Source organism: Besnoitia besnoiti, chromosome IX (genome assembly GCF_002563875.1).
Source record: "Besnoitia besnoiti strain Bb-Ger1 chromosome IX, whole genome shotgun sequence".
NCBI lineage: Eukaryota > Apicomplexa > Conoidasida > Eucoccidiorida > Sarcocystidae > Besnoitia > Besnoitia besnoiti.
Window position 1 is genome coordinate 1,985,720 of NC_042364.1, and position 25,220 is coordinate 2,010,939.

At 59.9% G+C, this 25,220-nt stretch overlaps 4 protein-coding genes across 4 annotated transcripts; 1 reads left to right on the forward strand and 3 right to left on the reverse strand.

Annotated features, from left to right (window-relative positions):
* Window positions 1-942: 942 nt before the first annotated feature.
* Window positions 943-2,854, reverse strand: BESB_014490 (uncharacterized protein; the record flags this gene model as incomplete). The annotated part of the gene is made up of 3 exons (XM_029360178.1): window positions 943-1,349; window positions 1,608-1,754; window positions 2,152-2,854. The coding sequence occupies 3 exons, from the start codon at window positions 2,852-2,854 to the stop codon at window positions 943-945; spliced, it is 1,257 nt and encodes a 418-aa protein (XP_029216845.1).
* Window positions 2,855-5,081: 2,227 nt separating this feature from the next.
* Window positions 5,082-8,630, forward strand: BESB_014500 (uncharacterized protein; the record flags this gene model as incomplete). The annotated part of the gene is made up of 3 exons (XM_029360179.1): window positions 5,082-5,953; window positions 6,668-6,823; window positions 7,076-8,630. The coding sequence occupies 3 exons, from the start codon at window positions 5,082-5,084 to the stop codon at window positions 8,628-8,630; spliced, it is 2,583 nt and encodes an 860-aa protein (XP_029216846.1).
* A 2,995-nt stretch (window positions 8,631-11,625) lies between these two features.
* BESB_014510 (SAG-related sequence SRS33) lies at window positions 11,626-12,300 on the reverse strand (the record flags this gene model as incomplete). The annotated part of the gene is made up of 1 exon (XM_029360180.1): window positions 11,626-12,300. One exon carries the CDS (start codon window positions 12,298-12,300, stop codon window positions 11,626-11,628), a length of 675 nt encoding a protein of 224 aa, XP_029216847.1.
* Window positions 12,301-15,912: 3,612 nt separating this feature from the next.
* BESB_014520 (putative long-chain fatty acid CoA ligase) lies at window positions 15,913-24,010 on the reverse strand (the record flags this gene model as incomplete). The annotated part of the gene is made up of 17 exons (XM_029360181.1): window positions 15,913-15,978; window positions 16,563-16,832; window positions 17,222-17,311; window positions 17,614-17,955; window positions 18,315-18,440; window positions 18,597-18,661; window positions 19,055-19,143; window positions 19,566-19,621; window positions 19,895-20,028; window positions 20,219-20,296; window positions 20,498-20,576; window positions 20,971-21,258; window positions 21,472-21,641; window positions 22,143-22,299; window positions 22,692-22,806; window positions 23,370-23,451; window positions 23,944-24,010. 17 exons carry the CDS (start codon window positions 24,008-24,010, stop codon window positions 15,913-15,915), a joined length of 2,274 nt encoding a protein of 757 aa, XP_029216848.1.
* Window positions 24,011-25,220: the final 1,210 nt, after the last annotated feature.

Sequence of the window (25,220 nt, forward strand, 5' to 3'; positions counted from 1 at the left end):
TGCGGCCTCGAGCGCTGTTTGTTGAGAGACTGTCGCCTCCATGGCTGGCGAAGACTACGCAGACCGTGCGTGCATTACATCTGTGAGCGTCAAGAGATACATATATGTTATCCATGCAGTGCAGACAAGTTGACAGGATCTTTGAAACGCAGGCAGCAGTGCGTCTGCAAAAAAACCTCCCGCGGTCGCGTGCCTCCAGAAGCCAAGGCGAACCCCCCACCCTCTCCCCTCTCGCGCGAATGTGGCTCCTCTGCCGCGGAGCGACTCCGCTGAAGAGACAGCGCGCCTTCCCTTTTTCTCTCAACACACTCACAGCGGCCGCGCGGAGGCCAGGGCCCCAGACGAGGCTCTTCGTCGCCGGAGGAAGATCCAACCTGTTCTCCGAAGCCCGAAATCCAAGCGAAACACCGCGGACGCCGCGTCAAGGGCTTAGGAGGCCAAAACGTGAGCCGGGAACTGTCGCGCGGACGCCCACGCGCGTTTGAAGAGTGTCTTTCTGTAAGAGAGAAGCGGCAGGCGCACTCGCCAGCACGTTCCTGCACACGTGTCAGCACATGTGCAAAGACGTAAAAGTTAGTATGCATATATCTACTTCTTCAATATATATTTAATCATATGGGTGCACGTGTGTGACGCCTTGGGGGATCGGAGTCGCGCGGGGCAAGGGTCGGAACACCGCGTGTCTGCCGCTGCTTCGTGAGAGAGCGTCGAGCGTTTTGCTTTTCGTCCGTTCGGCGCTCTCTACCGCGCCTCGTCGGCTGTGTTGCGCACGTCTCCGAGGCTGGCGGAGCTCGCCCAACCCCTCGCGGCCTCGACCCCAGACGCTGGCCTCTCTCTCTGCTGTGTCTGCGTTCTCCTTCCAGCCGCGTCTCGTCCTCTTCTTGGCTCTCCCCCGCCCCCCCGCCCTCTCCCCGCTGTCTGCGGCTGTTCCCTCTGTTCGGCTCAGTCTGCCTTGGCGGCCTTCCGGCGGGGGTCTTCGGCCTTCTCGGCGCCTTGCGCCGCCTGTCCGGCCCTGCGGCGCTTGCGGCAGAGGGAGCGGAAGAAGAGGTAGCCCCAGAAGTAGTTGAGCAGCGTCCAGCCGACTGTAAGCATCATCATGAAGACTTTCCGGAGCGAAGAAATGTTCGCGTCCGCGCCCAGGTGCTGGCGATACACGCAGAGGTCAAGCCAGTAGGGCGCGAAAACGAGGAAGGGCACCACGAAGAGGCGCACCGAAATGAACAGACAGACTGTCAACGCGTTCACAAAGCGAAACAGCCGCCTCTCCGCCTGCCCGTTCTGAAGCAAAAACCAACGAAAGTGAAGGAATGGCGTCGAAATCTCGCTGATTGCAAACAAACTGCAAAAACCTAAACACACACAAGCAAGCACAATCACACACATTCACAAACATATTCATAAGCAAATATAACACATATGGAGATACACACATAGATATAATGTAAATACATATACACAGATATATATACAAATACATATATATATATATATAGGTGCGTATGTATACAACCGTATACGTATAGATACATACATATGTATATGTAGTGTTTGCCACAGCTAGAGACATATAAACGCAGCCCTATGCAAATGCGAGAGACGCGACTCACCTGAGAGTTTGATTCCGGGCGCCGCGATCTGAATCGTCCCGCCGAGGAGGCTGATTACGGCGTGGAGAAGAAAGGCGCGGCGATGGACTTTCAAGTTGCGCAGACACTCGAAGGAATCCCAAAGAAAGTAACTCGACATCACGTACGCTGCAAACGGCACACCGCACGCGCCTGCTTGCACGCCTCAACCCCGACGCACACAGCTGCATCTGACGCGCATGCATGCATGCCTGCGCATGCAGACCAAACAAATACGCTCAGTCCGAACGGAGAGAAGCTGCGACGTGCCTGGGGTCGCTCGCCATCCGTTATCCACTTATGCATGCCGACGCGCTGGCTGTGGAGACTTGATTCGCCTACTGGATGACACCACAATATACGCATACGTATTTATATGCATTTACACGTATATGTATATGCGTGTCTGCGCTCCATACATACATTTGCATACTTGTCATTCACACATATGAATCACACACAGATACGCGCGCGTGGAGCTCTTGTGCGTCTTCGCGTCGCGTGGTTTGACGCCTTTTTTGCTAACCGGAAAAGATGACGAGAGCGTCGTTGGCGCCATCCCAGTAGTCCGGCGCCCGGTCCCAGTGCGCCAGGTAGGTGCTCCAGATGTTTCTCTCTTGCTGCAGCGCGGCTTCGCGCGCGGCGTCCTCGGCGCCGGTCTGCAGCGCGGCGCGGTCGCCGTCGCCTTTGTGCGCAAGCAGGAAGGCTGAGAAGGCCTCCGCTGCAGCCTGCGCGACGAGGCCGTGGGCGACAGGGAGAATCACACGGCCAACAGCGTGGAAGAGCGCAGCGGGTGCCAGGTACAGCGCGTGGAGCGACGCAGTGGTGTTGGCGTCCGCGCTCACACGGTACACACGCAGCGACGCGAGCTCCTCGCCGACGTCCTGCGCGCAAAAGCGGTCTACACACGCCGCGGTCGACGCGTTTTGGGCATCTCGCGCGGACTGCCGGAGGTCAGCCTCGAGCTGCTTCAGCCGCGCGAGCTTCTGCGCGTGCTGGCGCCGCGCAGCCGGCGGCAGCAGCAGCGAAGGCAGGCAGGGGGAGACGAAGGCGTGGACGGCGAACCAGAAGAGCGTGAGAGCGAGGAAGAGCGCCGCGGAAGGCGAGTGCGGACACAGCACCGCGAGCAGCTTCTCAGCCGCGTCCTCAGGCAGCAGGGCGGGGAAGGAGAAAGCCGCTCCGAGAGAGGCCGACCACGACGGAAGCGGCGGAAGAAGCGGCGCGGCCATCTTGAACGCCGCACGAAGAGGACCGGGAGATTAGTGGAAAAAACGGGGAAAAAAAATACAAATCGAAGGAAGGGGGCAGCGGAATCGGGACGATCCACAGGACTCACACCGGGTCCGAGAGCAAGCTGGAGTTTTTTCTTGGCGCGGAACTTCCCGAAGCCTTGTGATCGCAGACTGACGCGAAGCGTGGATCGAGCGTGGCTCGAGTAGAAAAGGTTTGCGCGGCGGGGCACTGCGCAAACGGAGGAAATACTCTACTGGACGGGCGCGGTTCCGTGGACAGCTCTGATCACCACCCACTCAGACGAATCACGACTCCATCTTCAGGCCCGTCTACACAACCAGGTACACGGGTGACAGCCGTGTGCATGCGTGCGAACGAGATATGAAAAGTCGAGACACGAGATCGAGCGAGCGGAGTTCAAGCGTCAAAAGAAGAGCTGCTTGGGAATTTTTGCGGTCGGTAAACGTCAGGGAAAGACGGCCTCGCCTCACGCGTGGCGCAGTCTTTCTCGACAGGAAAAAAACGGCCCCGGCGCACGGGTTAGCTTGCTTGACGTGATTCTTTGCACTCGACTTCGTTAAGCAGCGGGTCGCCAGCTAGCTCTTTTCTTTCGTTGACAAAGCGCATCGATCGGGTGTATGTACACCGCAGATGCGGAAAGCTACACTTTGTTGAGTAGCCGATCGAATGCCGCACCGAGCGAATTTCCCTGCTGCTCGCCACGGAGACAACGTCTCTGCGCAGAACGCTGCTTCGCGCTGCAGGGATTCTCGTTTTGAGACACGAAACACTTTCAGTGGTGGCCGCATCTATCGGCAGACATCCACGCTCACGGCCGCGCGACTCTCCAGCGGCGCCGAAACGGCAACAGGGGAAATGTGCATGCCGCGGGGACAAGCACCGCCCTCCTCGCGCCTCTCCGTTGCAGAGTCTGCGCGCAGAGGCTCTTGCCGCTCGCAAGACTCTCGCAAATGTCTTTCACACAAAACGGATGTCTCGCGTCCGCATAAACCGCAGAATCACACAAGAAATGCGTCTGCAGTTGCGCGCGTAAAGTGCGCGTGTATTCCAGATGTGCACATGGAGGAGGTCTGTGACACACAGAGACAGCGTGACGACGGACGGGGCTGACAGCGAATACGAGCCGTCAGTTGCTGTCAAAAGAGGCGAATGGCTCACAAAATGTGCACTAGGAAGGCTGTGGAATTACACATGCGAGGGAATTCATCACACACGAGGCAGAGAGGAGCCTCACCGCCGCTGCCGCGCACGGGGTAACGGCCACGCAGAGTCGAAACCCTAGCGTGCGTAAAACGGGGATGGTGGCGCTTCGAGCAGTTCCCAACAGAAAATATGATTCCGCCAACAGCAACCGCAGACCTGACACCTGAATATTTGAGCCGATGCCTGCTAAGCTCGCAGCCGTGTAGGTAGCTACCTACCTGGAGTTCTGGAGGTATTCTTGTGGTGTTGCCGGCGTATACACGGGTTCAGCGTAGGCCACTGAAGAGACTGCCCTCTGGCAGCCTAGACACACTGTACTGCTTCCAGGCGTTTCACGCGTTGCAAGGCCGCGCTTTCAATTTAAACGAAAGAAAGGAACTTGGCGATAGATATCTGCCAGCGGGGGGGCTCGCATCGGCGGGTGTGCGAGAGCGGGCACAGTCGCAGCGCGTCGCGCTTTTCTCTCAGCGTGTGACCGCGCACCGCGCGCATGTTCGCCTTGTCTCTTCATTTAGAATAGGGTTCCAGCCGAATGCAACTTCCGAGACATTGTTTGCTTGCCTCCCACTTGCAGGCGCTCTCTTTCAAACGATTTACTCTGGTTTGTCGCATTGGCGCAATCCAGCAGTTCGCGCTAGGCGCCTCTGTTGCGCGCAAGTGTCCAGTCGGCGCAGCCGGCGAACATGCAAGCGCCGGCGGCGGTGAAAGCGCTCGTTCCGTCTGACCACGTAGTCTCCGCTCGTTTTCATGAGCGCTTTACTGCGTCTCCTCCCCGCGAAGTGAGCGTCCTGTCTTCTTCTGTTTCTCAAGCGGCTGCCGCCCAGGTGCTATTTCTGCGCCAGTCTTTCGACGGCGCTGCTACGCCTTCTTGCGAAAGATGGCCGCGCCGGCAGTCCCTCCACTTTCCTTCGACTCACAGAAAACCTGCTCTTCGCGGTTTCCCTCTGCTTTTGCGACATCTCCAGCGTCCGCGGCGCGAGACGCGGAGCCGCAGCAGCCATGTCAGGTGCGGCGCCCCCGTCGGCGGCCGTTGCGCGGCTAGATCTTCGGAAAACTTCAACACCTGCTCCCACGTTGTCAACTGCCGCCTTTTCTTCCGCGAGCTGCGTTGCTCCGCGCGATGCGCCAGCCGCGCAACAGTCTCTGGGTTGCCCGCCGCGTCTGCCGCAGCCCAGACGCGCGCCAGCCGTCGAGCTTGCCTTCCCCTCGTCTCTGGCTCCCCCCCCCGCGTCCGCTTCCCGTTCTCTCAACCCGGAATCCTGGCGGCCTCCATCGAGTTCGCACGAATGCAGCTCGCGAACGGCGGCTTCGCCAGGTTCTCTCGCTCTTGAGGCGAACTCGCTTTCTTCTGCGGCCTCCGGAGCTGTCGCCTCCACCCCGCCTGACGACGCCGAGTCGGCCTTGACTGGCCGTCCCCCTGTGGAAGGGGCGCGACCGCGGTCGCTGGAGGCGCGGCGGAGGGCAGCGGCGGCTCGGGCGCGGGCTGCGGCGGCAGCTTTCGCGCACGCAGACCTTGCTCAGTCCAAGGGAGACAGAGAAGAGACAGGAAGCTCCCCACGCGAGGCGGAGTGTTCCGCTGCTGGCGTCTCGCCTTCCGCTTATGCGGCTAGTGAAGGCGCGCGGGGAGACGCGCATCGCGAGGCGACTTTCAGCGAGACAGAGGCCGGCGCTGCAGGTCTCCTCAGCGCCCTCGTGAGCGACGCCACGGCCGCGCTGAAGGCGGGAGAGGACGCACGGGAGGCGCGGCGGGTGCGGGGGGGCGGCGCAGAGGCCGTCGGCTTTCGGCTGCAGCTCACACGGCGGATTCTCGAGCGGGAGGCCGATCGGATGCTTCTGCTGGGCACAGCCAACTACCTCGTGGTGCTGGGGAAGTGAGTGCGGCGACAAGAAGAAGAGAAAAGAGAGAGAAGCGCCGAAAGAAAGGCACAGGTTGCGCGCGCCGCCTGAGCCACTGAGTCGTGGGGGCGGCTGCGAAAGTGGGACAAGGAGTCTACAGGAGGGGAGGGGCGTCGGAACGGGTACACTCGCTTGGGTGAAACACACTTCCATCACGCGAGGCAAAACACGAAGCGGGCAAGACATAGAGCGCTGAACGTGCGCGCTTCCAAGCGAAAAGCCGCCCTACGGTTGAGCGTGTGTGGGGGGGGCGGAGCGGAACAGCGAAAAAGCAAAGAAAATGAAAAGTGGAAGGGCACGAGGGAGAGAAGGGGCGTGTGGGAGGGGGGACTACGCAGTCAGAGAAAGGTGCGCGTAACGCACTTTCTGCCCCCTGCTGAGACACACGCGTGGATGACGCAGAGAGGAGTCGACTGATGCCGAAGGAAGAGGGAGATCTTCTAAAGCAAAGCGATCGTCTCTGCACTCGAAGTGGCGTGTTGGCTGTCGCCGTGTGGAGTGTGACGACACTCCGTCAGAAACGCCTGCCTGCCCTTCGTCTGGTAACTCCGCTGCAGCAGCTTTTTTGTCCGCACGTCTGCACCGCCGTTTCCCTCTGCAGCAACCGCTTCGCGTGCTCCGCACTGTGGCGGCCGTCGCCAGTTTTTACGTGTTTTTAATTCGATTCGTCGTTTGCTTTATGTTTGCAGGTCTCTGGGTCTATCTTCGCGGTGCATCAGCGTCGGCTGCGTGTACCTGCACCTCTTCTTCGACTCGTTTTTCTTCCGCGGCCTCGAGCGGAAGTGCGCCGCGGCTGCCTGCCTCCTGCTGTCGTGGAAATACGCTGAAGACGGCGAGGAATCTAGGTGAGAGGGAGCAGAGAAGAGAAGGTGGAAGCGGCAAAAGAGCGACGCGGAGATCAAGTGACGGAGCCCACCAGCCTCGACGCAGCAGGCTAGGCGCCGGCGCCTCGCAGGCCGTGCTGGAGGGGAGGGGAGGGGGAGGGGTGCTCCAGCTCGGGCAGCGCGTGTACGGTCTTCTCTTTCTGCGTAGAACAGGAAGGACGCACGTGTCTATTTGGCTTTTTTCACCTCGTTCTTTCTCTGTCTCTGACTTAGGTGTACGCGGAAGCTCTACGACCTGGCGCGCGGTATGTACCGAGTGTCGGTCCAGCAGAAAGTCAGCGATCTGCGCGAGGTTCGCAGCCGCCTTTTGGAGGTTTTAGGAGAGCTCAAGAGGGGGCGCGACGCCCCGGGGCTTCCTCCGAAGGTGCTTGCGGCGTCTGGGGCGTCCCCTAGTGTGTGCACCTCGCCCGGCCGCGAGGGCGCGCCGTCGCGGTCGCACGCGGAGGCGCTTGTGGAGACTGTGCTGGCTGAGGAGGCGCTGGAGGATCTCGCATCGTCCTCGCGCTGGCTGCTGTGCGACTCGGCGATTTCGTTTCGCATCATTTGCCACAAGCTGCGCATCTACGAGAGCGCCCTTCTCCGCGCGCTGCGGTTCAACGTAGGACCCGTGCACCTCCCCTTCGCCGCGCTGCGCCTCTACGTCAAAGCCTTCCTAACCAAGTGTCCTTCTACATCCTCTTCCTCGTCCGCTTCATCGGCTTCTTCCTCCTCCTCGTTCGCTTCTTCTTCCGACGCGACACGGAGGCCGCCGCCTGGCCAGCCGCCTTGCCAGCCGCCTTTGTCCCCAGACGCGGCTGGGGCCCTGTCTCCGCGGCGCGGCGCGCGCTGCTGCTGCGCCTGCTGGCCAGGGCGCGGGCTGAGGTACGCGCAGCTGCAGCGCAGCCTCCACGAGGGCGCGCTGCGCGAGTTTTTGCTAATCTCGCGGACGCCCTTCGTCCTGGAGCGACCGGCGACCGCCCTCGCCGCCGCCTGTGTCGTCCGCGCCGCGATCCTCGCGCGCCTGCCCGCGAGCGGCGTGGACTCCACAGCGGAGCGAGCCCAACCGACCGAGGAAACGGCAGTAGAAGCAGACGCCGAAGTGAGAGGCGATTCAAAAGTGAAGGCAGAGACAGACGGGAAAGAAGAAGCCGCAGTGAGAGAGGGAGAGGCAAGGAGGAGAGAAGAAGCGAAGGTTCTGGACGTGCTGGCGGCGTTCAGCGCGCACGTGGAGAGCTTTTTGGGATTGGTGAATGACCCTCTGGGGGCGGCGCAGCGGGAGGCGTCGGCGGGGGAAGACGGAGACGCCTCGGAGGAGTCCAGTTCCTCGGCGGCAGCGGAGGAGGCCGCGGGGCCGTACGCCGTGGACGCCGCCGCAGTGAAGACGGCTCTCGCGGATCTGCGGCAAGCCGCGCAGTGGCAGGACGATCTCTTAAATGACGCCTTTCCGGCTTTTCCGCTGCCCTTCGCGGCGGAGACTGCGGATACCGGCGACGCGGACGCCGCGGGCGGTGAAGGGAACGCAGAGGAGAAGGCGGACGGAGGAGAAGAGCGGCGGCGCGAGGCTCTCGAGGAGGGGCGAAAACGACGCCGCGAAGACCGGAGAGGAGACAAGTTCGAGAAGCCAAGAGAGGGGCGTGAACACGCCCACGCGGACGCGGAAAAACGCTGCGCGCGCGCCAAGTCGCACAAGAAGGCCCGCGAGGAGTCGAAACCCGGCGCGCGAGAGCGAGACAGCCGCGAAGAGCCCAGGGACAGAGAAGAAAGAGATCAGCGAAAGAAGAAACGATGAAGCGAAGGCAGCGACCCCCGCAGCGCCTGAGGCGTCTCGCCCAAGTGGCCCTGTCCCTCTCAGCCCCCCAGCGAGAAAATGAACTCGCCGAAACTCGACATGCAGCTGAGGTCTGCGGAGATCGCGAAAAATGAAAATCAGCGCTCGTAAGGTGGTCCCGCCGCCTCGGCTTGACTTTTCAGTTACTCATTGTTGCATGCCGACTTGAATCTTCCATTCGCTTCTTCTTTGACCGATGCTCTCGCTGCGCATTCGTGCCGGGGCGCCATGTCGAAGGCGCCCTCTGTTAATTTATACTCTCGCGACGCCCGCTGACCCGCGAGCCACATTTTTGAAGCACTTTCTTCACTGTTTCTTCGCCTTCTAGGCGGCTCTCTCCGCTTGAGGCAATCAGACTTTCGAGGTTTCCTCTGCGGCACACAGGCATGCAAGCGGGCGACACGGAGCCCATCGGGCAGCAGACAGGTAGTCTCTCGACGCAACGAAAACGAGCGAGAGGCGCGGTCTCGCCCTTCGCCTCACCCCTCAGGCCTCGCTAGCGGCCGGCGAGGCTCGGCAGATTGGAGGTGTGGCGGTCGCTTCAGAAAAATGACCTTTTCCTTTGACGCCTACACGCGCGCGAGCGTCGCAGATTGAAAAAACGCATTATGGATCTGAGCCGCAGCGAGTGGCAAAGACCGGCTACCCACGAGGCAGAAGCACGGTTCAGGCCGAGTCTCACGCGAATGCGCGTTTTATGTAAGCATGCATATATGTATATATATATATATTTATACATATGTGTATATATGAGCCCTTCATATATATGTATATATATGTATATATGTATTTAGTTTAGAGAGGAGAGAAGATGTCCGTAAGGTTCGAGTGAATCTAAATTTCAAGACGCTACAAGGGGTGAGGCGTGGAGACCCAATAGCTGACTGCGCGCTGAGAGGCTCGAAGCCCGTGCGTCTCGCCTGGCGCAGCGGACTTTTGCCCCTTCAACCGTGCGCAGACGGGGCACCGGCAGTCACACGTGTGCAGCTCGTTCCTATAACCCTCTGGAGTAGTCTGAAAGGGAAGGAAACTTGCTACTCCTCAAGTGACGCCCGACGCGCGCCTTCAGTAGTCTCCGCTGGTGCTCTCGAACCTCTTCGGATCTGTTTGTTCTCCACCGACTCTTTTGTGCGTTCGCCTTCTCTGGGGTTTTCCCAAAGTCGCGCGACTTTGAGAAAGCTAAATCTCGCGTTTTTGCTCTGTCGCTCGCTTCCGAGTCCCGTGTGGGGCGGGGAGCACACGTCTCTTTGATGCCAGTTCTCTGCGTGTCGCTCTGCCGGCACTGAGCTGCGTTTTGCTGCTTGACAAGAGGATTCGTTCGGGTGGAAGCAGCTTGTGTCGTGGGCGTCACATGCAGTCTCTGTTTCTAGAAAGCCGCCGCCAGCCTGCGCGCTGGGTGATGATGCAGCTTAACCGCAGCTGAAAGAAAGGTGTACCAAGAGACTCCAGTGACAAATCGTTGACAGTGCGCAAGGAAAACGTCGCGGGACAGGCATAAAGAACATTGAACATGAAACTGGTAGAGCCTTCCTCACTAGAACGAAACGCCCGCCCGCGCTGGCGGATGCGAGGCGCAGAAAAAAAAGTCGCTCATTTCCCTCCATGATTGTCTTGTGCGGCGGCGCGGCTCGCTCGCGGCTGCGCGTTTCCGCTCGCCCCCTGCGGCTCGCCAAGCCACTTCCTCGCGTTTTCCGAGACTATGCCAAGGACTACACGACTTCACCGTCTTCTGGTTCCCTTCATCCCCGTCTTCAAGACCGGCTGAACGCGAATCAAACACAGGACTCGCTCCCCTGGCGCGGCACCGTCGCGCAGCGCCAGCCCTTCTAAAAACTTCCACAGAAACAGCGAAAATCTGCGTCGTGACCCGCGCGGCAGAACGATGCGGGGCGACCGACGATTCACGTCGCCTCGCCGTCCGCTTTCCTCTCCCTCCATCCTCGCGAAGGGGGAGGGGAGGGAAAGAGGGGGCAGTATCGGCACTATCTCTCCGTCTCTTCTTCGGGCTGCAGAGACGTCCTCTGGACCTTGAGGACGCCTCTGCGCAACAAAGACGAGAGAAAGAAAGACGTTAACGCTCTCACGAGAGTCGTCTCTTCTTCGTGCGGCGCTCCCGCCAAACGTGTGAGAGGAGCGCCAGCGGCCTCAGCCGCGAACGTCCTTTTGGCTGCGCGACAGCTTGACGGTGAGACCGCACCCGGCAAAGTGGAGACACTCACGAAACCACGCCGTCAGCCACGCGACGCACCTACAGAGTCCGCTTCTGCCCCCGTCCAGCCCTCCGCCTCCATTTTGGCTGACCTTCATTGAAACCTGATTCGGTCCTCGCTCCTCCCCTCTCCCCCTTCTCCGCCCCCCTTCGCCCCCCCCGTTCTCCCCCCCCCTCCTCTCTCTCCCGCTTCTCGAGGAAACCGAAAACGCCGCCAACGAATCTGGCGCGGCCGAAACGACCTCCGCCATCTGAACTCCCTCACACAAGCTGTGCGCACATCACCCCCTTCCCCCTCCCCCCCCTCTCCCGTGTGAGGAGTCCTCGCGCCGGGGGTTTTACCCCGCCGGGCCCTCCGCCGGGTTCTCGAGCCCCACGGGTCCCGGCCCCCGAACCTCCATGGGTTTTTCCTCGCTGTGCGTTCGCGTGGCGCCTCCTCTGGCTTCTCTCTACAAGAGTCACTGCACCGGGGTTCGCCAAAAAGTTTCCAGATGTAGCCGGAAGAAATCGACAGTTCGGATTCCTCCGCGCGGGCCCCCCAACACCGCCCCCCGCCCTCTTCCCCCTCGCCCGGGCCGCGGGCCCGCTTTGTGGCCCGTGAAGACCGGCTGTCGCGGCGCCGCCGTCACTCGGCAAAATGCGACGCTGTCCCCCGCGGCCTCTCGCCGCTGCAGCAGGTCGTGGCAGAAGTTGTAGTTGGAAGCGCAGCCCGGCGCTTCAGAGGCATCTGTCTGTTTCGCGCGTATTCTAGCCCCGCTCCCAGCGCCCGCCCGCGGCCAAGGAGACGAGCAAGCCGAGCGCCGCGAGGACTCCGCCGCGCAGCAGTTCCTTCTGCTTCGACCCGGCGAGCGTGGAGGCGGGGGCGGCAGACCTCGAGATGGTGGAGGTGATGGAGACCAGGATTTCGGAGTCCATCGCTTCCTCGACGCGGATGACGACAGTTGTCTGAGGCGCGGTGCGGACGCCGTTGTTCACGAGCGAGGAGGGCGGGCCCTGCCAGCCGACGCTGAAGGAGGGGTAAGGCGCCTTGGTGCTTTCTGGGATCTTCAGTTGCCACGCACTGTTGATGCCGTCTCCGTACGAAAAAATGAACTCGGGCGGCGCCGAGGGAAAGGTCTCTTGGTACGTCTTCTCAGTCTCCTCCGTGCAGCGCGCACCGGTGTCGTGGCAGCAGGCGACGTTGATGTGCTTCGGCACCGGGTTCACGGCGCCGGCGCAGCGAATGAACAGCGAGTCGCCGGGGTTCACCGTCAGAATCACTTTCTGGTTGCGCGAGTCGCAGCTCTCGAACGTGATCTTCCGAATCACGTTCGCTCGCGAGTCGACGGCGGCGAGCGCCAAGAAGACTACGGCCAGCGCCGAAACGCGCCGCAGACGCCAGGGGCAGAGCGGTCCGGCGGAGAGGACTGTCCCAGGCGCCATGCTGCCGACAAAGCCTACGTCAAGACAAACGGGTGCATGCGCCAACCCGCACACAAGAAACGACCCCACGGAGGAAGCAGTAGCAAGGGACATCCACAGATGAGGAGGGCGGACCGTCTGCGGAGTGCCCCCCCCCCTCTGAGCCGGCAGAGGAGACCCTGTCAGCGCCTGAAGAGTTTTCCGCGCGCGAGAGTACAAAAAGAGACACGAGGAGATGGCTGGGATGAAGAGTTCGGGATGAAGAGACAAGGAGATGTGTGGGCCCTGAACAAGGTAGCGCCGCAGCAAAAGTGTGTGGCGTGAGGCAGCGCCGACCTCTCGATTCTACGCGGGAGCTCAATCCCTAAAACAGTTGCTCTTCTTTACGAAGGGAAACATGCGGACTTTGCCGCTCTCCTCGTTGCGAGTAGGACTTGAGCAACTTTGGCCTGTCGCGCCGCCCCAGAGACCTGCGCTTCGCGTTAAATGGAGTTGAACTTCACCAAATAAACACAAGGCGGAGCGCCTGAGTCCCCCTGCATTCTTGCTGATACAGACACACGACGGGAAACCGGCCCTCGAAAGACAATTCACTGCGAAATGAGCCCACACGAGGTAGGCCGGCATTGGGTCTCATGCGGAATGAAACGGTGATTTCGAACCAGAGCTACTCCTCGGTTAGGAGCGCGCCGGTCCACGTGTCGATACCCCGGTGATGAAAAGGCAAACAAACAGAAGCCTCAAGTGAATGCACGAGAGGCCACAATCTTCCCGCAGGGTTTTTCTTGCCGGTGCGATGCGATGCCAGAGGCAGCAGGCAGCTGCGCGCGCACTGGGCAGCGTCTGAGCACCAAGCGAACGCAGAGAAGCAGACACCGCGGGCTCGCAAAAAAAAAGTCAGGCGAAACAAAACGCGCGTCCCCTCCACTTTTGAAGCCAAAGCGCGAAGCGTTTCAAATAATTCTGCCGAAAACGCAGAAGAGAGCGCAGGGCAACCGAGCAAAAAGCGGGGACGGCCGCGCGGGCGCCTGCGTCAGCAGCGGTGCCGCGGAACGACGACAACTGCGCGGTTTTCAGCGAATGCAAAGCGGGGTCTCATCCCCATTCACACCACACGGACACCGCGGGCGGCAGAAGCAAAATCCACCGCGGAAACAGAAGAGTGAACTGAAACGAAACGCGACGCACGCGGTTCGGGGGCTCGTACGCGAGGAAGACCGTCAGGACCCCTGGGGGCATCTCTTCAGCCGATCGAAGGGAGAAGAAATTTTCCTCTTGCCCCTCGGAGAGGAACGATTCGGGAACTTTCAACCCACGCAAAATAAACGCCAAGGACAAAAAAGCGGATTCGACAAACCAGAAATAGCGCACCGCGTACCTCGAAAACGCACCAGGCCCCTCGCTGGCTTACAGTGGTGTTGGCAGAGCCAAACGCATGCTGTCGAGTTCCCCCGAACCGCGGCTTTCTCCCAAGGATCCAGCCTCGGTAGCAAAGAAGCACGCAAAGACTTGCGTTTGCCCGCCACCGTTTTTTTTCAGGTCGTGGCAGCCGCCTTCCACCGCCGACCTGCTAAGACCCACTGACATGAAACACACATCCTGCGCGTACACCAGGCAACGCCGTCGTTCGGTGTCGCTCACGGCAAATGCACTGCCTCGATTGCGCCTTTCCTGCTTCAAGCGCACATGGCCAGAAGACGGGGGGTCGGGGAAGAAGTGGTTCTCCCGGGGGTCCTTCTGGGGTTTCGAAACAGATGGGCGCCAAACAACGCCAACGAAAGAACTCACGCGGTCCATACCGCCGACGCGGAGGACGCGTCGCGACCCGGAGGAGCGCATCGCCGCCGCCGGCGAGAGCGTAAGCGGACTGACAACAACGGGTGGTTTTCTAATTACGTAGCCGAAACATTGGCTCTCTTCGCATCCGCCGTCGTCAGTTCCCGCCATACGCGCTAGATTCATACTGTGTACAGCGGCGCGTCGTTGCGTGCGCTGCACATACATTCCGCGACTGCGTCTGCACCATGGAAGGAACTGTGGAACCTCGTGAGGAGGAACTGCAGGGTTCGTGCTAAGCACAGGCAGTACGCGAGTTTAGAGCAGTCTCCGCAGTCGCTGAATCACCCGGAGCGGCCGTCGCGCGTGGGGGCGCGAGCGGTAACGCAGGCGGCGCATGGTCAGCGCTGCTGCCGCGTTCAAAAGCTTGGACGGCATAGATATTGCTAGAGGAAAACTGACTTACTTGGCCGCAGGGGTCACCTAGCAGTGGAGGCTGATCTTCGCTGAACTGCTGCGTTCCTCGCTGAGTTCGAACAGCTACTCGCAGCGGCGGCGCTCCCTCGCCTACTGCTCTCGACGCGTTTCACAGACCGGCGCGGAGAGCGGCCTGCCTCTTCAGTCCGCTTCTCGGCGAGCAGCGGCAGGGAAAAGAAAGTATGCAACGGCTGTTTGGCGCGGTGTTTCAACAACGTGACGCAAAGCGAAGGTTCACACATCCACAAATCAGTCGCCTACAAAAGCTTCCAAGCACAGACAAGGGGGACCCCCGCCCGCGGTTGCCCGCAAGCAGCACGCTCTATCAGCCACCCCAGCGTCCTTGCATTGGTGCCATGCACACACAGGTACTTTCGCGACAAACTACTCTGCGCGAGTTAGTTGCTAAGCGTTCTCCCGAAGAGCACTCGTCAGGGCACACAGACAACGCAGACATCCAAACACCGCAGTCTAGCAGGCGGCGTCCTCAGGGGATGGTGTGCAGTCTGCCGACTGACTTGACCTCTAGGCGCCCAGGCTGCATTTTCAGCTGCTTGGGGGTGAAGACGCTCACCAGGATTTTCAAATGCCCAAAAACACGGGTCGCGCATGGTCACGCGCCCGCATGCATGCAACAACACACACGTGCGTGAGCCGGGGAACCACGGGGCACTCACGCACGCGAACGCGCACAGAGACACATTCGCCGCAAGACTTACCAGACAAAACACAGTGCGGAGACGGCGCGCGATCGCCCGTATCCTTTGAACAAAACAAACGAGCGTCTGTCGGTACTGGGATGCAGGTAGGCACGAAGAAACAAAACAAATCCTCACGCCGGCACCAGGCAACACAGCCCCGCCACCGCGGAAAAGGACGCGCGGAGGCCTTACTCGCCAGGAGGCGAGAGCCGGGCTCGCCTACGCCGACCCCGAAAACCCTAAGAGGCCTAAGCGCCACCAACGCAGCCTCTGTCGCTAATTGATGCGGGGAAGACGCACTAACTATATAGGCCAAAATATCGAAAGTCTCACATAGACATGACTTCGCAGCCGACGCCAGCCCGCGTCTGGTACGCTCTCGCACACATGCAACCAGAGGCATGCGTCTACAACTATTTACACTATATATCCATACATATATATCTATATATATACCCCTATATATACATAAATATATACAGAAATATGGACGCGCTGTGACGTGGAGAGTGGCGTTTGCAGGCAGGTCCCGCGCCGCTTGGAAGCACGCAGCTACCAATTGCAGTGCGAATGGTAGCCGAAACTCCCGACGCATGCGCGTCACGTTTGTTGGGCAGCGCACTCGCTCAAGCTCCGTCCCCAAAGTATGCAGCGCAGTGCGTGAGCCGCAAGGTCCCACTCAGATTGCTTTCTTTGACTCAGCGCCCATCTCCGAATATAGGGCGGTGATCTCCTTCGCGAAGCGCTGCACCGACGAAGGCAGCGAAAGCACAGGAACCCATCCGGGCAGAGAAGCATGAGGAACAGTGTCGGGGGTTAACGGCCCAAGTGAAGACTCTCGCGAGGACCCGATCCCGAGGATCTCGTATCTGCTTGTCTCACTGCGCGATGCGACCCGAGGCGGCGCGTGCCGACAAAAAGACATATACAGCGCGCATACATGGCTGCACACCCCTCCACGGTCACACGTATGCATCCACAGGTATTCGCATATCTATGTGCAAAAGAATACATATTCCTATCTTTCCTTATTCGTATCGCTTGTGTCCGTTTCGCGGTGTCTTTAAGAACATCTATCCGAGGGTCTTTTAGCCGTGACTCCGCAAGTGCTCTGTCCATGCGCAGGCGCCGCAAGGACACAGTCGTCGCCTTCTGCTTCCGCGTGCAACCACACATATATGCACGAATATATACATGTAGATAGAATTATAGAGATATATATAGACTCGTAGATAGAAGTATATAGAGATAAGCAGATAGATAGATTCACAGACAGGTAGATATAGAGGCAGATACGCATAGATAGATATTGGGGAGTGACTCGTTTACCTCTTTGGCGAGAAAGCGTTTGATTTTCATGGTGGGGGTCAAGAGATCGTTTTCGATGGAGAATGGCTCTGCGACGAGGCGGAATTTTTTCACGATCTCGAAGCCCTTCAGCTTGTGCTCCTTCGCGACATTCATCATGCTCTCCGCTACAGCCTTGTGAAACTCTGGTGAGGCGCACAGAGTTGCCAACTCCGTCGGCTCCTGGCCGCGCTGTCTCTGCCACTTCTTCGCCTTGTCAGCGTCGGGCACGATGATCGCCACGAGGTATGACTGAAAAAAAGAGAGTTCAAAACGCAGCTCTGAGCAGAAACTGCCTCCTCGCTCCAGTCCGGGTCGCCGGAAGACGGCGGGCACGCAGACACGCCGACGCTCGTGGACGACGCGACGCGCGGACCCAGGCGTGGTCCTAGGCACACAGTTATACAAAGACTTCCAAATACATGTAAGTACTCCTGAAAAGCAGAAAAAGCCAAGCACGCAACGGTGGCGACTGTGCGGGTGCGTGAAGCACGGCTGCGATTTCTGCGAGGCCTCCCGCCTGCGACCCGCGCGCTGCCGGCGCGTGCGGAATTTAGGAATCCACGCACGTTAAAACCCGCTACGCGGTGCATCAGACACTCAGACATCGCATTAGGGTGCTGAAACCTCTGTCAACGCACCTGAGTGGAAAAGCCTGTGACGAAGGCTTGTGAGACAAGGGGCGCCTGGATATATACGTTCTCAATTTTCTCGGGCGAGACGTATTCTCCCTGCAGCGCGCGCAGAGCGGCACAACGCGCGAGTCAACACCGGCAGACGGCGATCCTCCACACAGCCCTCCCTCCGCAGGCTGAGACCGAAAGCCCTTACTCAAAAACGGCGCTGTACGGTCGAGGGTTCACCGCGTTTGCCCGCTTCCGGCGGAGGCTGGGGGGGAGAGGGGGGGAGGTGGGGCGTTTGAGCGAGCGGTTCACTGCACCGACGTGTTTTTCGCTGCCGCAAGGCTCTGTGTCTCTTTCTCCGCTTGAACTCGTCGCCTGCGCAGGCCGCAGGCGGGGCGGCGACATCTCACCTGCGAGAGTTTGAAAATGTTTTTCTTGCGGTCGATGATCCTGACGGTGTTCGTATGGGGCACGACAACGGCGACGTCGCCGGAGTGGAGCCAGCCGTCCTCGTCGATCGCCTTGAGCGTCTCCTCGCGGTTGCGGAAGTAGCCCGGAGTGATTGTGGGGCCGCGCAGGCAGAGCTCGCCGGCAGGGAAGTGGGGATCGTCCAGGCGATGCTGCGGCATCTCGTCGCTGATATCAAACAGGCAGAACTCCACGCACGGGCAGCAGCCGCCAATGTGCCCGCAGGTGTTTTCGCCCGCCCACGAAATGAACGAGGCCGCCATCGTCTCCGTCATCCCGTAGCCCTGAAGACACACTCAGAGACTACCGCCGGGGCCGAGTGAGAGCGACAATGCGGAGAGCGCAGACGCTCGAGACTTTTCAAGGTCTTTGGGCAGCCACGAAACGCCGACCGACCGGCAATTTGCTAGAATTTACTTTTTCAACACGTCAACGAAAAATCAACCAGAGATATCGACAACGATGGAACTTATTTGGTTAACATATCTACATGAAAGGTAAGGCTGGATCAGAGGGCAGGGCGCACAGAGAGAAAGAGCTGCACGCGCACGCAACAGGAGGACTGGAAGAAGCATCAGAGGCGGGGAAAAAGGGGGGGAGGGGGGGGGGGGGAGGGACGGAAACGCGCACTGCGCCGCTTTACCTCCACAAGGGGGACGCTGAAGAGAGCTTCAATCTTCTCGTGAACCGAGTCGTCGAGCGGCGCGGATCCCACAAGCATGTAGCGCAGCTTCGAGCCGAACATGGCCTTGGTTTTGTTGAAGACTATCTGCGGAAAAAGGGAACACACCCCCCACCCGAGGCAGGCGACTCCAAACAGGGCTTCAAGCAGGGCTGACTCCGCAAACACGCGCGCCTGCGACGCCCAGAGGCCGCGCCGCCCAGAGGCCACGGCTAGCTCGCCCTCCCCGCTCGCTCGCCTCACCTTGTCCCACGTGGCGTGGACGGGCGAGCCCGTCGTTTGAATTTTCTTGATTTTCGTCGCGAGGCCTGCAGGTAGAGAGGCGCCAGAAGGCGGTGCGCGCAGCACAAGCAGCACGGAGGGTCGACACACAGCGGCGTAGAACACGCAGGGAATTGCATGCGCCGAGGGAAGAGCGACAAACACACGCTCACCTCGAAGGAGGCCGCGCAGAGGCGAGCGCCGCGAGGCACGAGGAGAACGAGACGCGCCGCAGCCGCAAAAAGGGAGAGAGCAAGGAAAGAAAAGAGACACAGCGGACAGACACGACGAGAGAGGATCTCCGCGCGAGGCCACACCACGCCCCACTCCTCGGGCGTGGCAGGAAAATGGTTTAGGGTCTAGGGATTACGAAGGAGAATATTAGCGGCCGAACTCCCTCACTTGAGCTTTTTGCGGCGAGTGATGCAGTTTGTGCGTACCTTGGTTAAAGAGCGCCTGCGCCAAAGCTGACTTGTCGCGCACGCTGTCGCAGACGCGGTCGTGGATGCGGTTAAACAGACGCGGCACGCTGGAAAACGAGAAAAAAACAGCCTCCATGACAGCGAGCCGTGCGTTACAGGCCGCCTGCGAGTGCAGATGTTCTGACTCGGGGAGTTGAACTGTGCGTTAGTTTCAATGCGTGAAACTAACGCACAATTCCACTCTTTATTGTATATTCCAGAAGAATCTGTCGTCCTGGCAGGTGGACGCCGCTTATCAGCCTCCCTCGACCCCGAGTATCGCATATTGACGTGCACCAAACAGGCACTCATGCGTCTTCAACACAAATAAATGTGTACATATTTATGTATTTGTTTGCTGGCGTGTCGGTGCGTGGGCAGCTTCGCCTTTTCTCAAAAAGAGACGTTGGAAGGGGGGCTCACGGCGCCACTCTGCGCCACGGGCGGCCGCGAAACAGAAGAAGGATCCCACAAGGAAAAACGAACGCACCTGCTGAAGACCGCCGGCTCGAGCGTTTGAATGTCGTCGAGGAGCTTGAGAGTGTCCTGGGGCGCAGAGACGCAGGCACCAGGCACACACAGAGGCTCCCCCTCTGTCTCTGCCTTGCGAGGATGGACGCCACGAAACGCTGGCCTTCCTTCCCGCGGGTTTTACCGAGCCCTGTGCTCCCCTCCTCCAACATGCACACAGCTGCAGACGCGCCTTCAGGAGAGTCTGAAAGCAGAGACACCTCCCCCCTCTCCCACTTCTCGCTCTGTCTGGTAAGTCTGCTGTGGCATCGATGCCTGCAGCGAGGAACGGAAAGGCTGCTAACTCACCCCTGCATAAAACCCTACGCAGCCGCCAACTGAAAACATAATGTTTTGCAGCGAGCGCTCGTAAATGTGCGCCAAGGGCAGATACGAGAGATACGCGTCGCCCGTCCGCACTTCGAGCCCAGGGGTCGTGATCGCTGAAAAAAGAAAAAACTGCACACCGCGGTCGAATCCAGGTCCCAGAGCTCCATGTTCATGCACCTGCTATCTTTCGAGCCGCGAAGAAAGAAGGACAGCGGCACGAGTGAGGTTGGACGCCGGCTGTCATGAAACAACCCTACACCCCAAAAGAAAAACGCCTGGGAAAAAAATCTTCGAGCAACCTACGGCCTTCAATGGCGCCCGCAACGGTCGCGACGAAATTCGCGTGCGACATGATCACACCCTTTGGCTGGCCCGTGGTTCCTGAAAAAAAAAAAGTCAGCGGGGCCCGTGGTCGCGCCGCTGTAGCCCCAGCGAGGGAAGAGAGAGGCGGAGAAAAGGCAAGCGACAGACGCGCCGCGCGAAAAAAAACATTTCTAGCTTCTGCACAAGCGTGACAGGGCGGCCACGAGAACGAAGAGGGAGTTCTCTTGGGGTGAAGAAGAGCTCTGAATGAATGCTTACCCGAGGTGTAGCAGACTGTGCTGACTGTCGAGAGATTCGAGACAACGTCGTCTGTGAGCGGCACTGGATTCTCTTTGCCCTGAACAGGAAAAAAAACGCGACTCTCTCTCAGCTCCGCTGCGCAAGCGTCGACGAAGAGGAAAGGAGGGACCGTCCCGCCTCTCTCGCATGCGCCGACACGACGCGACCGCAGCGGCTCTCAACAAGCGAGGAAGCCGACAGCAGGACTTAACAAAAACCCACCATGCGGTGCCACTTAGTGCGAAAACGACAATTCCGTCATTCAGCGGTCTTCCGAGTCCTCACAATTGAAAAGGAACCCTCCTGTGCCTCAAGAAGGTCTTCCCCAACCCACGCGCGGCCCGAGCGCCGTCTGCGCTTCGCGTTTTCAAACCAAGGCAGAGTGCCTCATCTCCGCGGATTGCCTGCTTCTCGACAGAGCGCAAGCGAAGCTCTTGACTGTCTCCACGTACCTTCTGCAGAAGCTGCTGCCATGTGAAAACCTGGAGGCCGAGCTTTTCTGCGCGTTCCACCAGGGCCTTTGCCGGCGCGCCTGGGTCGTCCATGAGGAAAAGATACTTGACAAACACTTGCTCTCCCTCCTTCTCTGTCTTCTTCTCTCCCTTTTCATTCGCGTCTGTCTTCTTCTCTCCATTTCCTTCCGCCCCTGGCTTCTTCTCAACATCTGCTGCTGCGTCTGCCTTCTTCTCTCCCTCTTCATTCACCTCTGCCTTCTTCTCTCCCTCTTCATTCGCGTCTGTCTTCTTCTCCCCATTTCCTTCCGCCTCTGGCTTCTTCTCGGCATCTGCTGCTGCCTCTGTCTCCTTCTGTCCCTCCTCCTTCGCCGCCTCGGGTTTCTCTCCCTCTGTCTTTTCTTTGTCGGATTTCTCGGCGTCTTCGCTTTGCTCCTTCTCCGTCAAGTTCGGCGTTTCCGCCTCCTCAGCCTTCTTCTGCTGCGTGTCTCCTTCGGGCACAGCTGCGGCTGCGTGTGCCTGGCGCACCGCCTCGAGGGCGTCCAGCAGGCGCGCCGCGCACTCCTGGGAAGCGACAACCGACTGCAGGCGCGTCTGCGACAGGATATACGCTGTGCTTTCAGGCCCCAGGGTGTCGTAGAGCGGCACGATCGTGATGCCGTACGCGTTGCCTGCGCAGAGAAGAAGACACGCGCGCCTCTGGTGCGTCCTTCCTGCTCGGCTGCGCACGCGGGGTCAATCATAGGGCCAGAGAGCCCGAAAAGCCCCCCCCCCCGATGTCGCCCTCCCCTCGTGCGGCGGGAACTGTGAAAAACCTTGACGGAGAGTCGCCAGCACAGCAACCATGAGCGGAGGAAAAGGCACACGCAGCTGCCAGGGGGAGCACGAAACGAGCTGAACAGAACACACCTCCGTTCTTCAGCGTCTCGAATCGGTGCTCGCCTTTACAAGCGTTGCAGACGACGCTCAGCGAAACCCAACAGGAAACGAAGGCCGCAGCTCCTCACCGCGGAGCGTTGGGCCAGATTTGAGGAGAGAGAGTCCGTCTCCCTACTTATTTTACGCCAAGTTTAGGGTTTAGGGTGAGACGAGTCTAACAGGCAATTCGACATCCGCATGCAGAGACGTGCACCAAGCTGTGTGAGCCCGGGGTGGGCGGAAACGCCACATACAGGCTTCTTCGCAGATGACCCATTCTTCGCGGTTTTTGCTGTAGAAGGCGAGGAAGCGGAGATCCTTCTGAAAAATCTCGTCGTCGAAATGGAGCTTCGACACGGCGTCGGGGATGCTGAGGAGGCCGCTCCCGACCTGCAGCGCGAGTTGCTCAACCTGAAAAAGACAGCGCGCGACGGAGAAGGAAACCAAAACGTGTGACAGGATGTCTACCTTCAGGTGTCATTTCGTTGATGTCGCACGCCCTGAAGATGGAAGGCGAAGGCAAGGCGAACCGCTGTGTGAACCCTCAGCGTCCGCACCTGTAAATGCAAGCTAAGGCACAGTTTCCCTCCTATGCGCTCCAGACCGACTGCAAGCGCAAAGCGCGCGCCCAGCCTCCTTCTGCCCCCTGCATCCTGCTCCCCCGCCTCCCCCCCCCACCCCCCCCGCCCCTTCGCAGAGGCCAGTCGCTCCCCACTACTCGGTCTGTCTGCAAAACCCGACGCTGAGGCTGCCTCTCTCTTGGGTGAGACGTGAGCACGTCCACCGCCCCTCGGAGCCCTCACCTCGCGGTAAGTCTTCCACTGGTAAGCGCCCAAAGAACCGTCCGCATTCCGCACGCGAGTGCCCAGACAGGGGCCGTCGGGCGCAGCGGCGACGCCGCGCTGAAACACATCCCACCTGCGCACCGAAAAAAAGAGGCAGACACACACACGCAAACCTGCCGACACGTGGCTCTCTCTCTCTCCCTTTTCCTCCACTGCTTTCTCTCCTTTTCTCCATTCCTCTCTCTCTGGAATCGCGCGCGTGCCTCTGAGTCGGAGTCGCGTCGACGAGGAGGCCCCATACGCGCCAGGAGGGGTGTCGAAGCGCTTGAGCGGGGGCCACAGATGCCCAGGAACGAGGGAGGGTTTTCTAGAGGATGCCTTTGCCTTGGGCGCAGGGGTTCGCAGTCCTGTTGAGGACGAAGCGCCTCCACAGCGAAAGCTGCGGGGCGCTGCGCTGGCTAGAGGCACCCGAGGGAGCGCGAGATCCGCGCGTCGGTACGAATCGGAGAGACGAACAGATGCAGAGAGGCGGCCGCGGAAACGAAGCCGCGCAAGGCCTTCTTCAACAAACAGAAAACTCGACGTCCACGCATGCATGCATAAGTAAACATGTGAGCACGACCAGAGGCGTGCGCAGCCACGGCGTCGCCGCGGCAACATGGAAACATGAAACCGAGGGGCGACAGCACCGCTTACATGTTGCGGCATTTCTTGTCTGTGAAGTTGTGGAGAAGGGACTCGGGGCGGAAAAACGAACGGTATACGGAAGTCCGCTTCCCTGATCAGAGGGGAACACGCAGCACCAGACAGACACGCTATACAAAAAGCAGCAAAAACGTGAAGAGTAGCTGGACATGCAGGTGCTGCAAGTTCGACAGAGTCGAGTCTCGAATCTCTGCCTGCTCCCAGATATATAATCCCTCCCCCCGCCGCCGCCCCTCCCCCCCCGGCTCCTTCCCCCCCCCGGCCCCGCCTCAAGAGACACCACGTGAGGCGCGTCGCCGCCGCAGAGGGAGAGACACTGGAGGCAGAGGAGGAGCTACACAGGTGTCTGCCCATGCAGGCCTGCATGCAGTCACACGAGTGCGCGAGGACTAGAGAGCACGCAGACGAGCGAGCTGGTCGCGTCGCGCATCCGGCCCCAGCGAAAGCCAAGCGGAACCTGATCTGTTGTCGCGCGCGTTAGAGGACAGCTTCTCGGCAGTCGTGCGGGCGGGCCTCCGCCCTGCTGCGCCGCGAAGGAGAAGCAGGGCGAGCGCCGGAGAGATACCTTTGGGAGCAGGATCTTCTACGGGCACGTTGTAGACAAACTGCGGGCCGCTCTGCGAATTCCCCATGATGTCTTCGCAGTCAACCGCCTGCGGAGGCTCCACACAGAACAGAGGACGCCACAAAAGTCGCCGTTGCGGCGGCGCGCACTCGCGGACGCCAGCGAGTTCAGCTGCGTCCGCGGCTGTGCGGAGCTCGAGCAGGAGACGGAGGCGACAGCGACGGGTTCGCCCGCACTCGCAAGCCAGGTGCCCTCTGGTATTCGCGAGGACAGGGAGATACAGGTCGGCTGCATGCGGCTGCAGACACCCGGCGTCGCCGGGACCGCGAAGAGCGGGACGGCTCGCAGATGCCCTCCGCCTCGACGCGCCACAGACAAAATCAAGCCGTGTGTAAACAGAATCACAGAAAGAGTCAGAGAGAGCCGACACGAGGGCGGTGACACAGGCTCAAGAGGAGTGCTGCGCTGTGCGCCGATGGTAGAAGCGCCTGAGATGGGATTCGAGATACAGAAGCGAAGAAGAGGCGCCAGCCGGCGGAGCATTAGCGTCCGCAGCGACCCATGTTGCCCGTGCGTTTTCTGTTCTTCCCTCTGGTATTTTTTACGCCGAGTGCCGTCTTACAGGGCACTGTGCAACTGCAGCAGCATAGGCGCTTCTTACCGAAGACTACTGCCCGGGGAACGACAAGCCCAACACCTCGACGGGACGGAAATGCTGTCCGAAAGGCAGAAAACGCCGAGGAGAAGATGTGCGAAAGACAGGGCTAGATACGGCAGAGAAGAGAACAGCAAAGGAGAGCGTGAGGGTTGCAAGGCCGGTCGGGGACACGCAAAGAAGTCCCGCCCTTAAGATGATCCTGCTCACTCGCGCGCCGTTCGCTCCGTAAAGGAAATCGACGCCACAAAAGCATGTGGCACAAATCACAAATCGCGCGGGAAAGTGGAAGGAGAACGAATCTCTTCTTTTCCTGCCAGAAGACGCGTGCACAGAACCACCCGAGGGTTGACAGCCCGGAATGCAGGCCCCTGAGATCCTTCACACAAACCGCAGCGCCGTCTGCTGGGACTTGGAACTTCACGGGTGACTGGACAGTGAAAAAGAGCTGCAATTGGATCCCTGCAACCTCGCGAACGAGCGTGTACGATTTCCAGACCAACGATTGTATCAACCCAACACACCCGGGCATTTCCACAGTTTCACGCCCCTCAGTCTGTCGCCACATGCTCGCGCGCTGTGTCTCTCCCCAGGCGGGCGACGTTTCCGGGGGGTTCCCGCT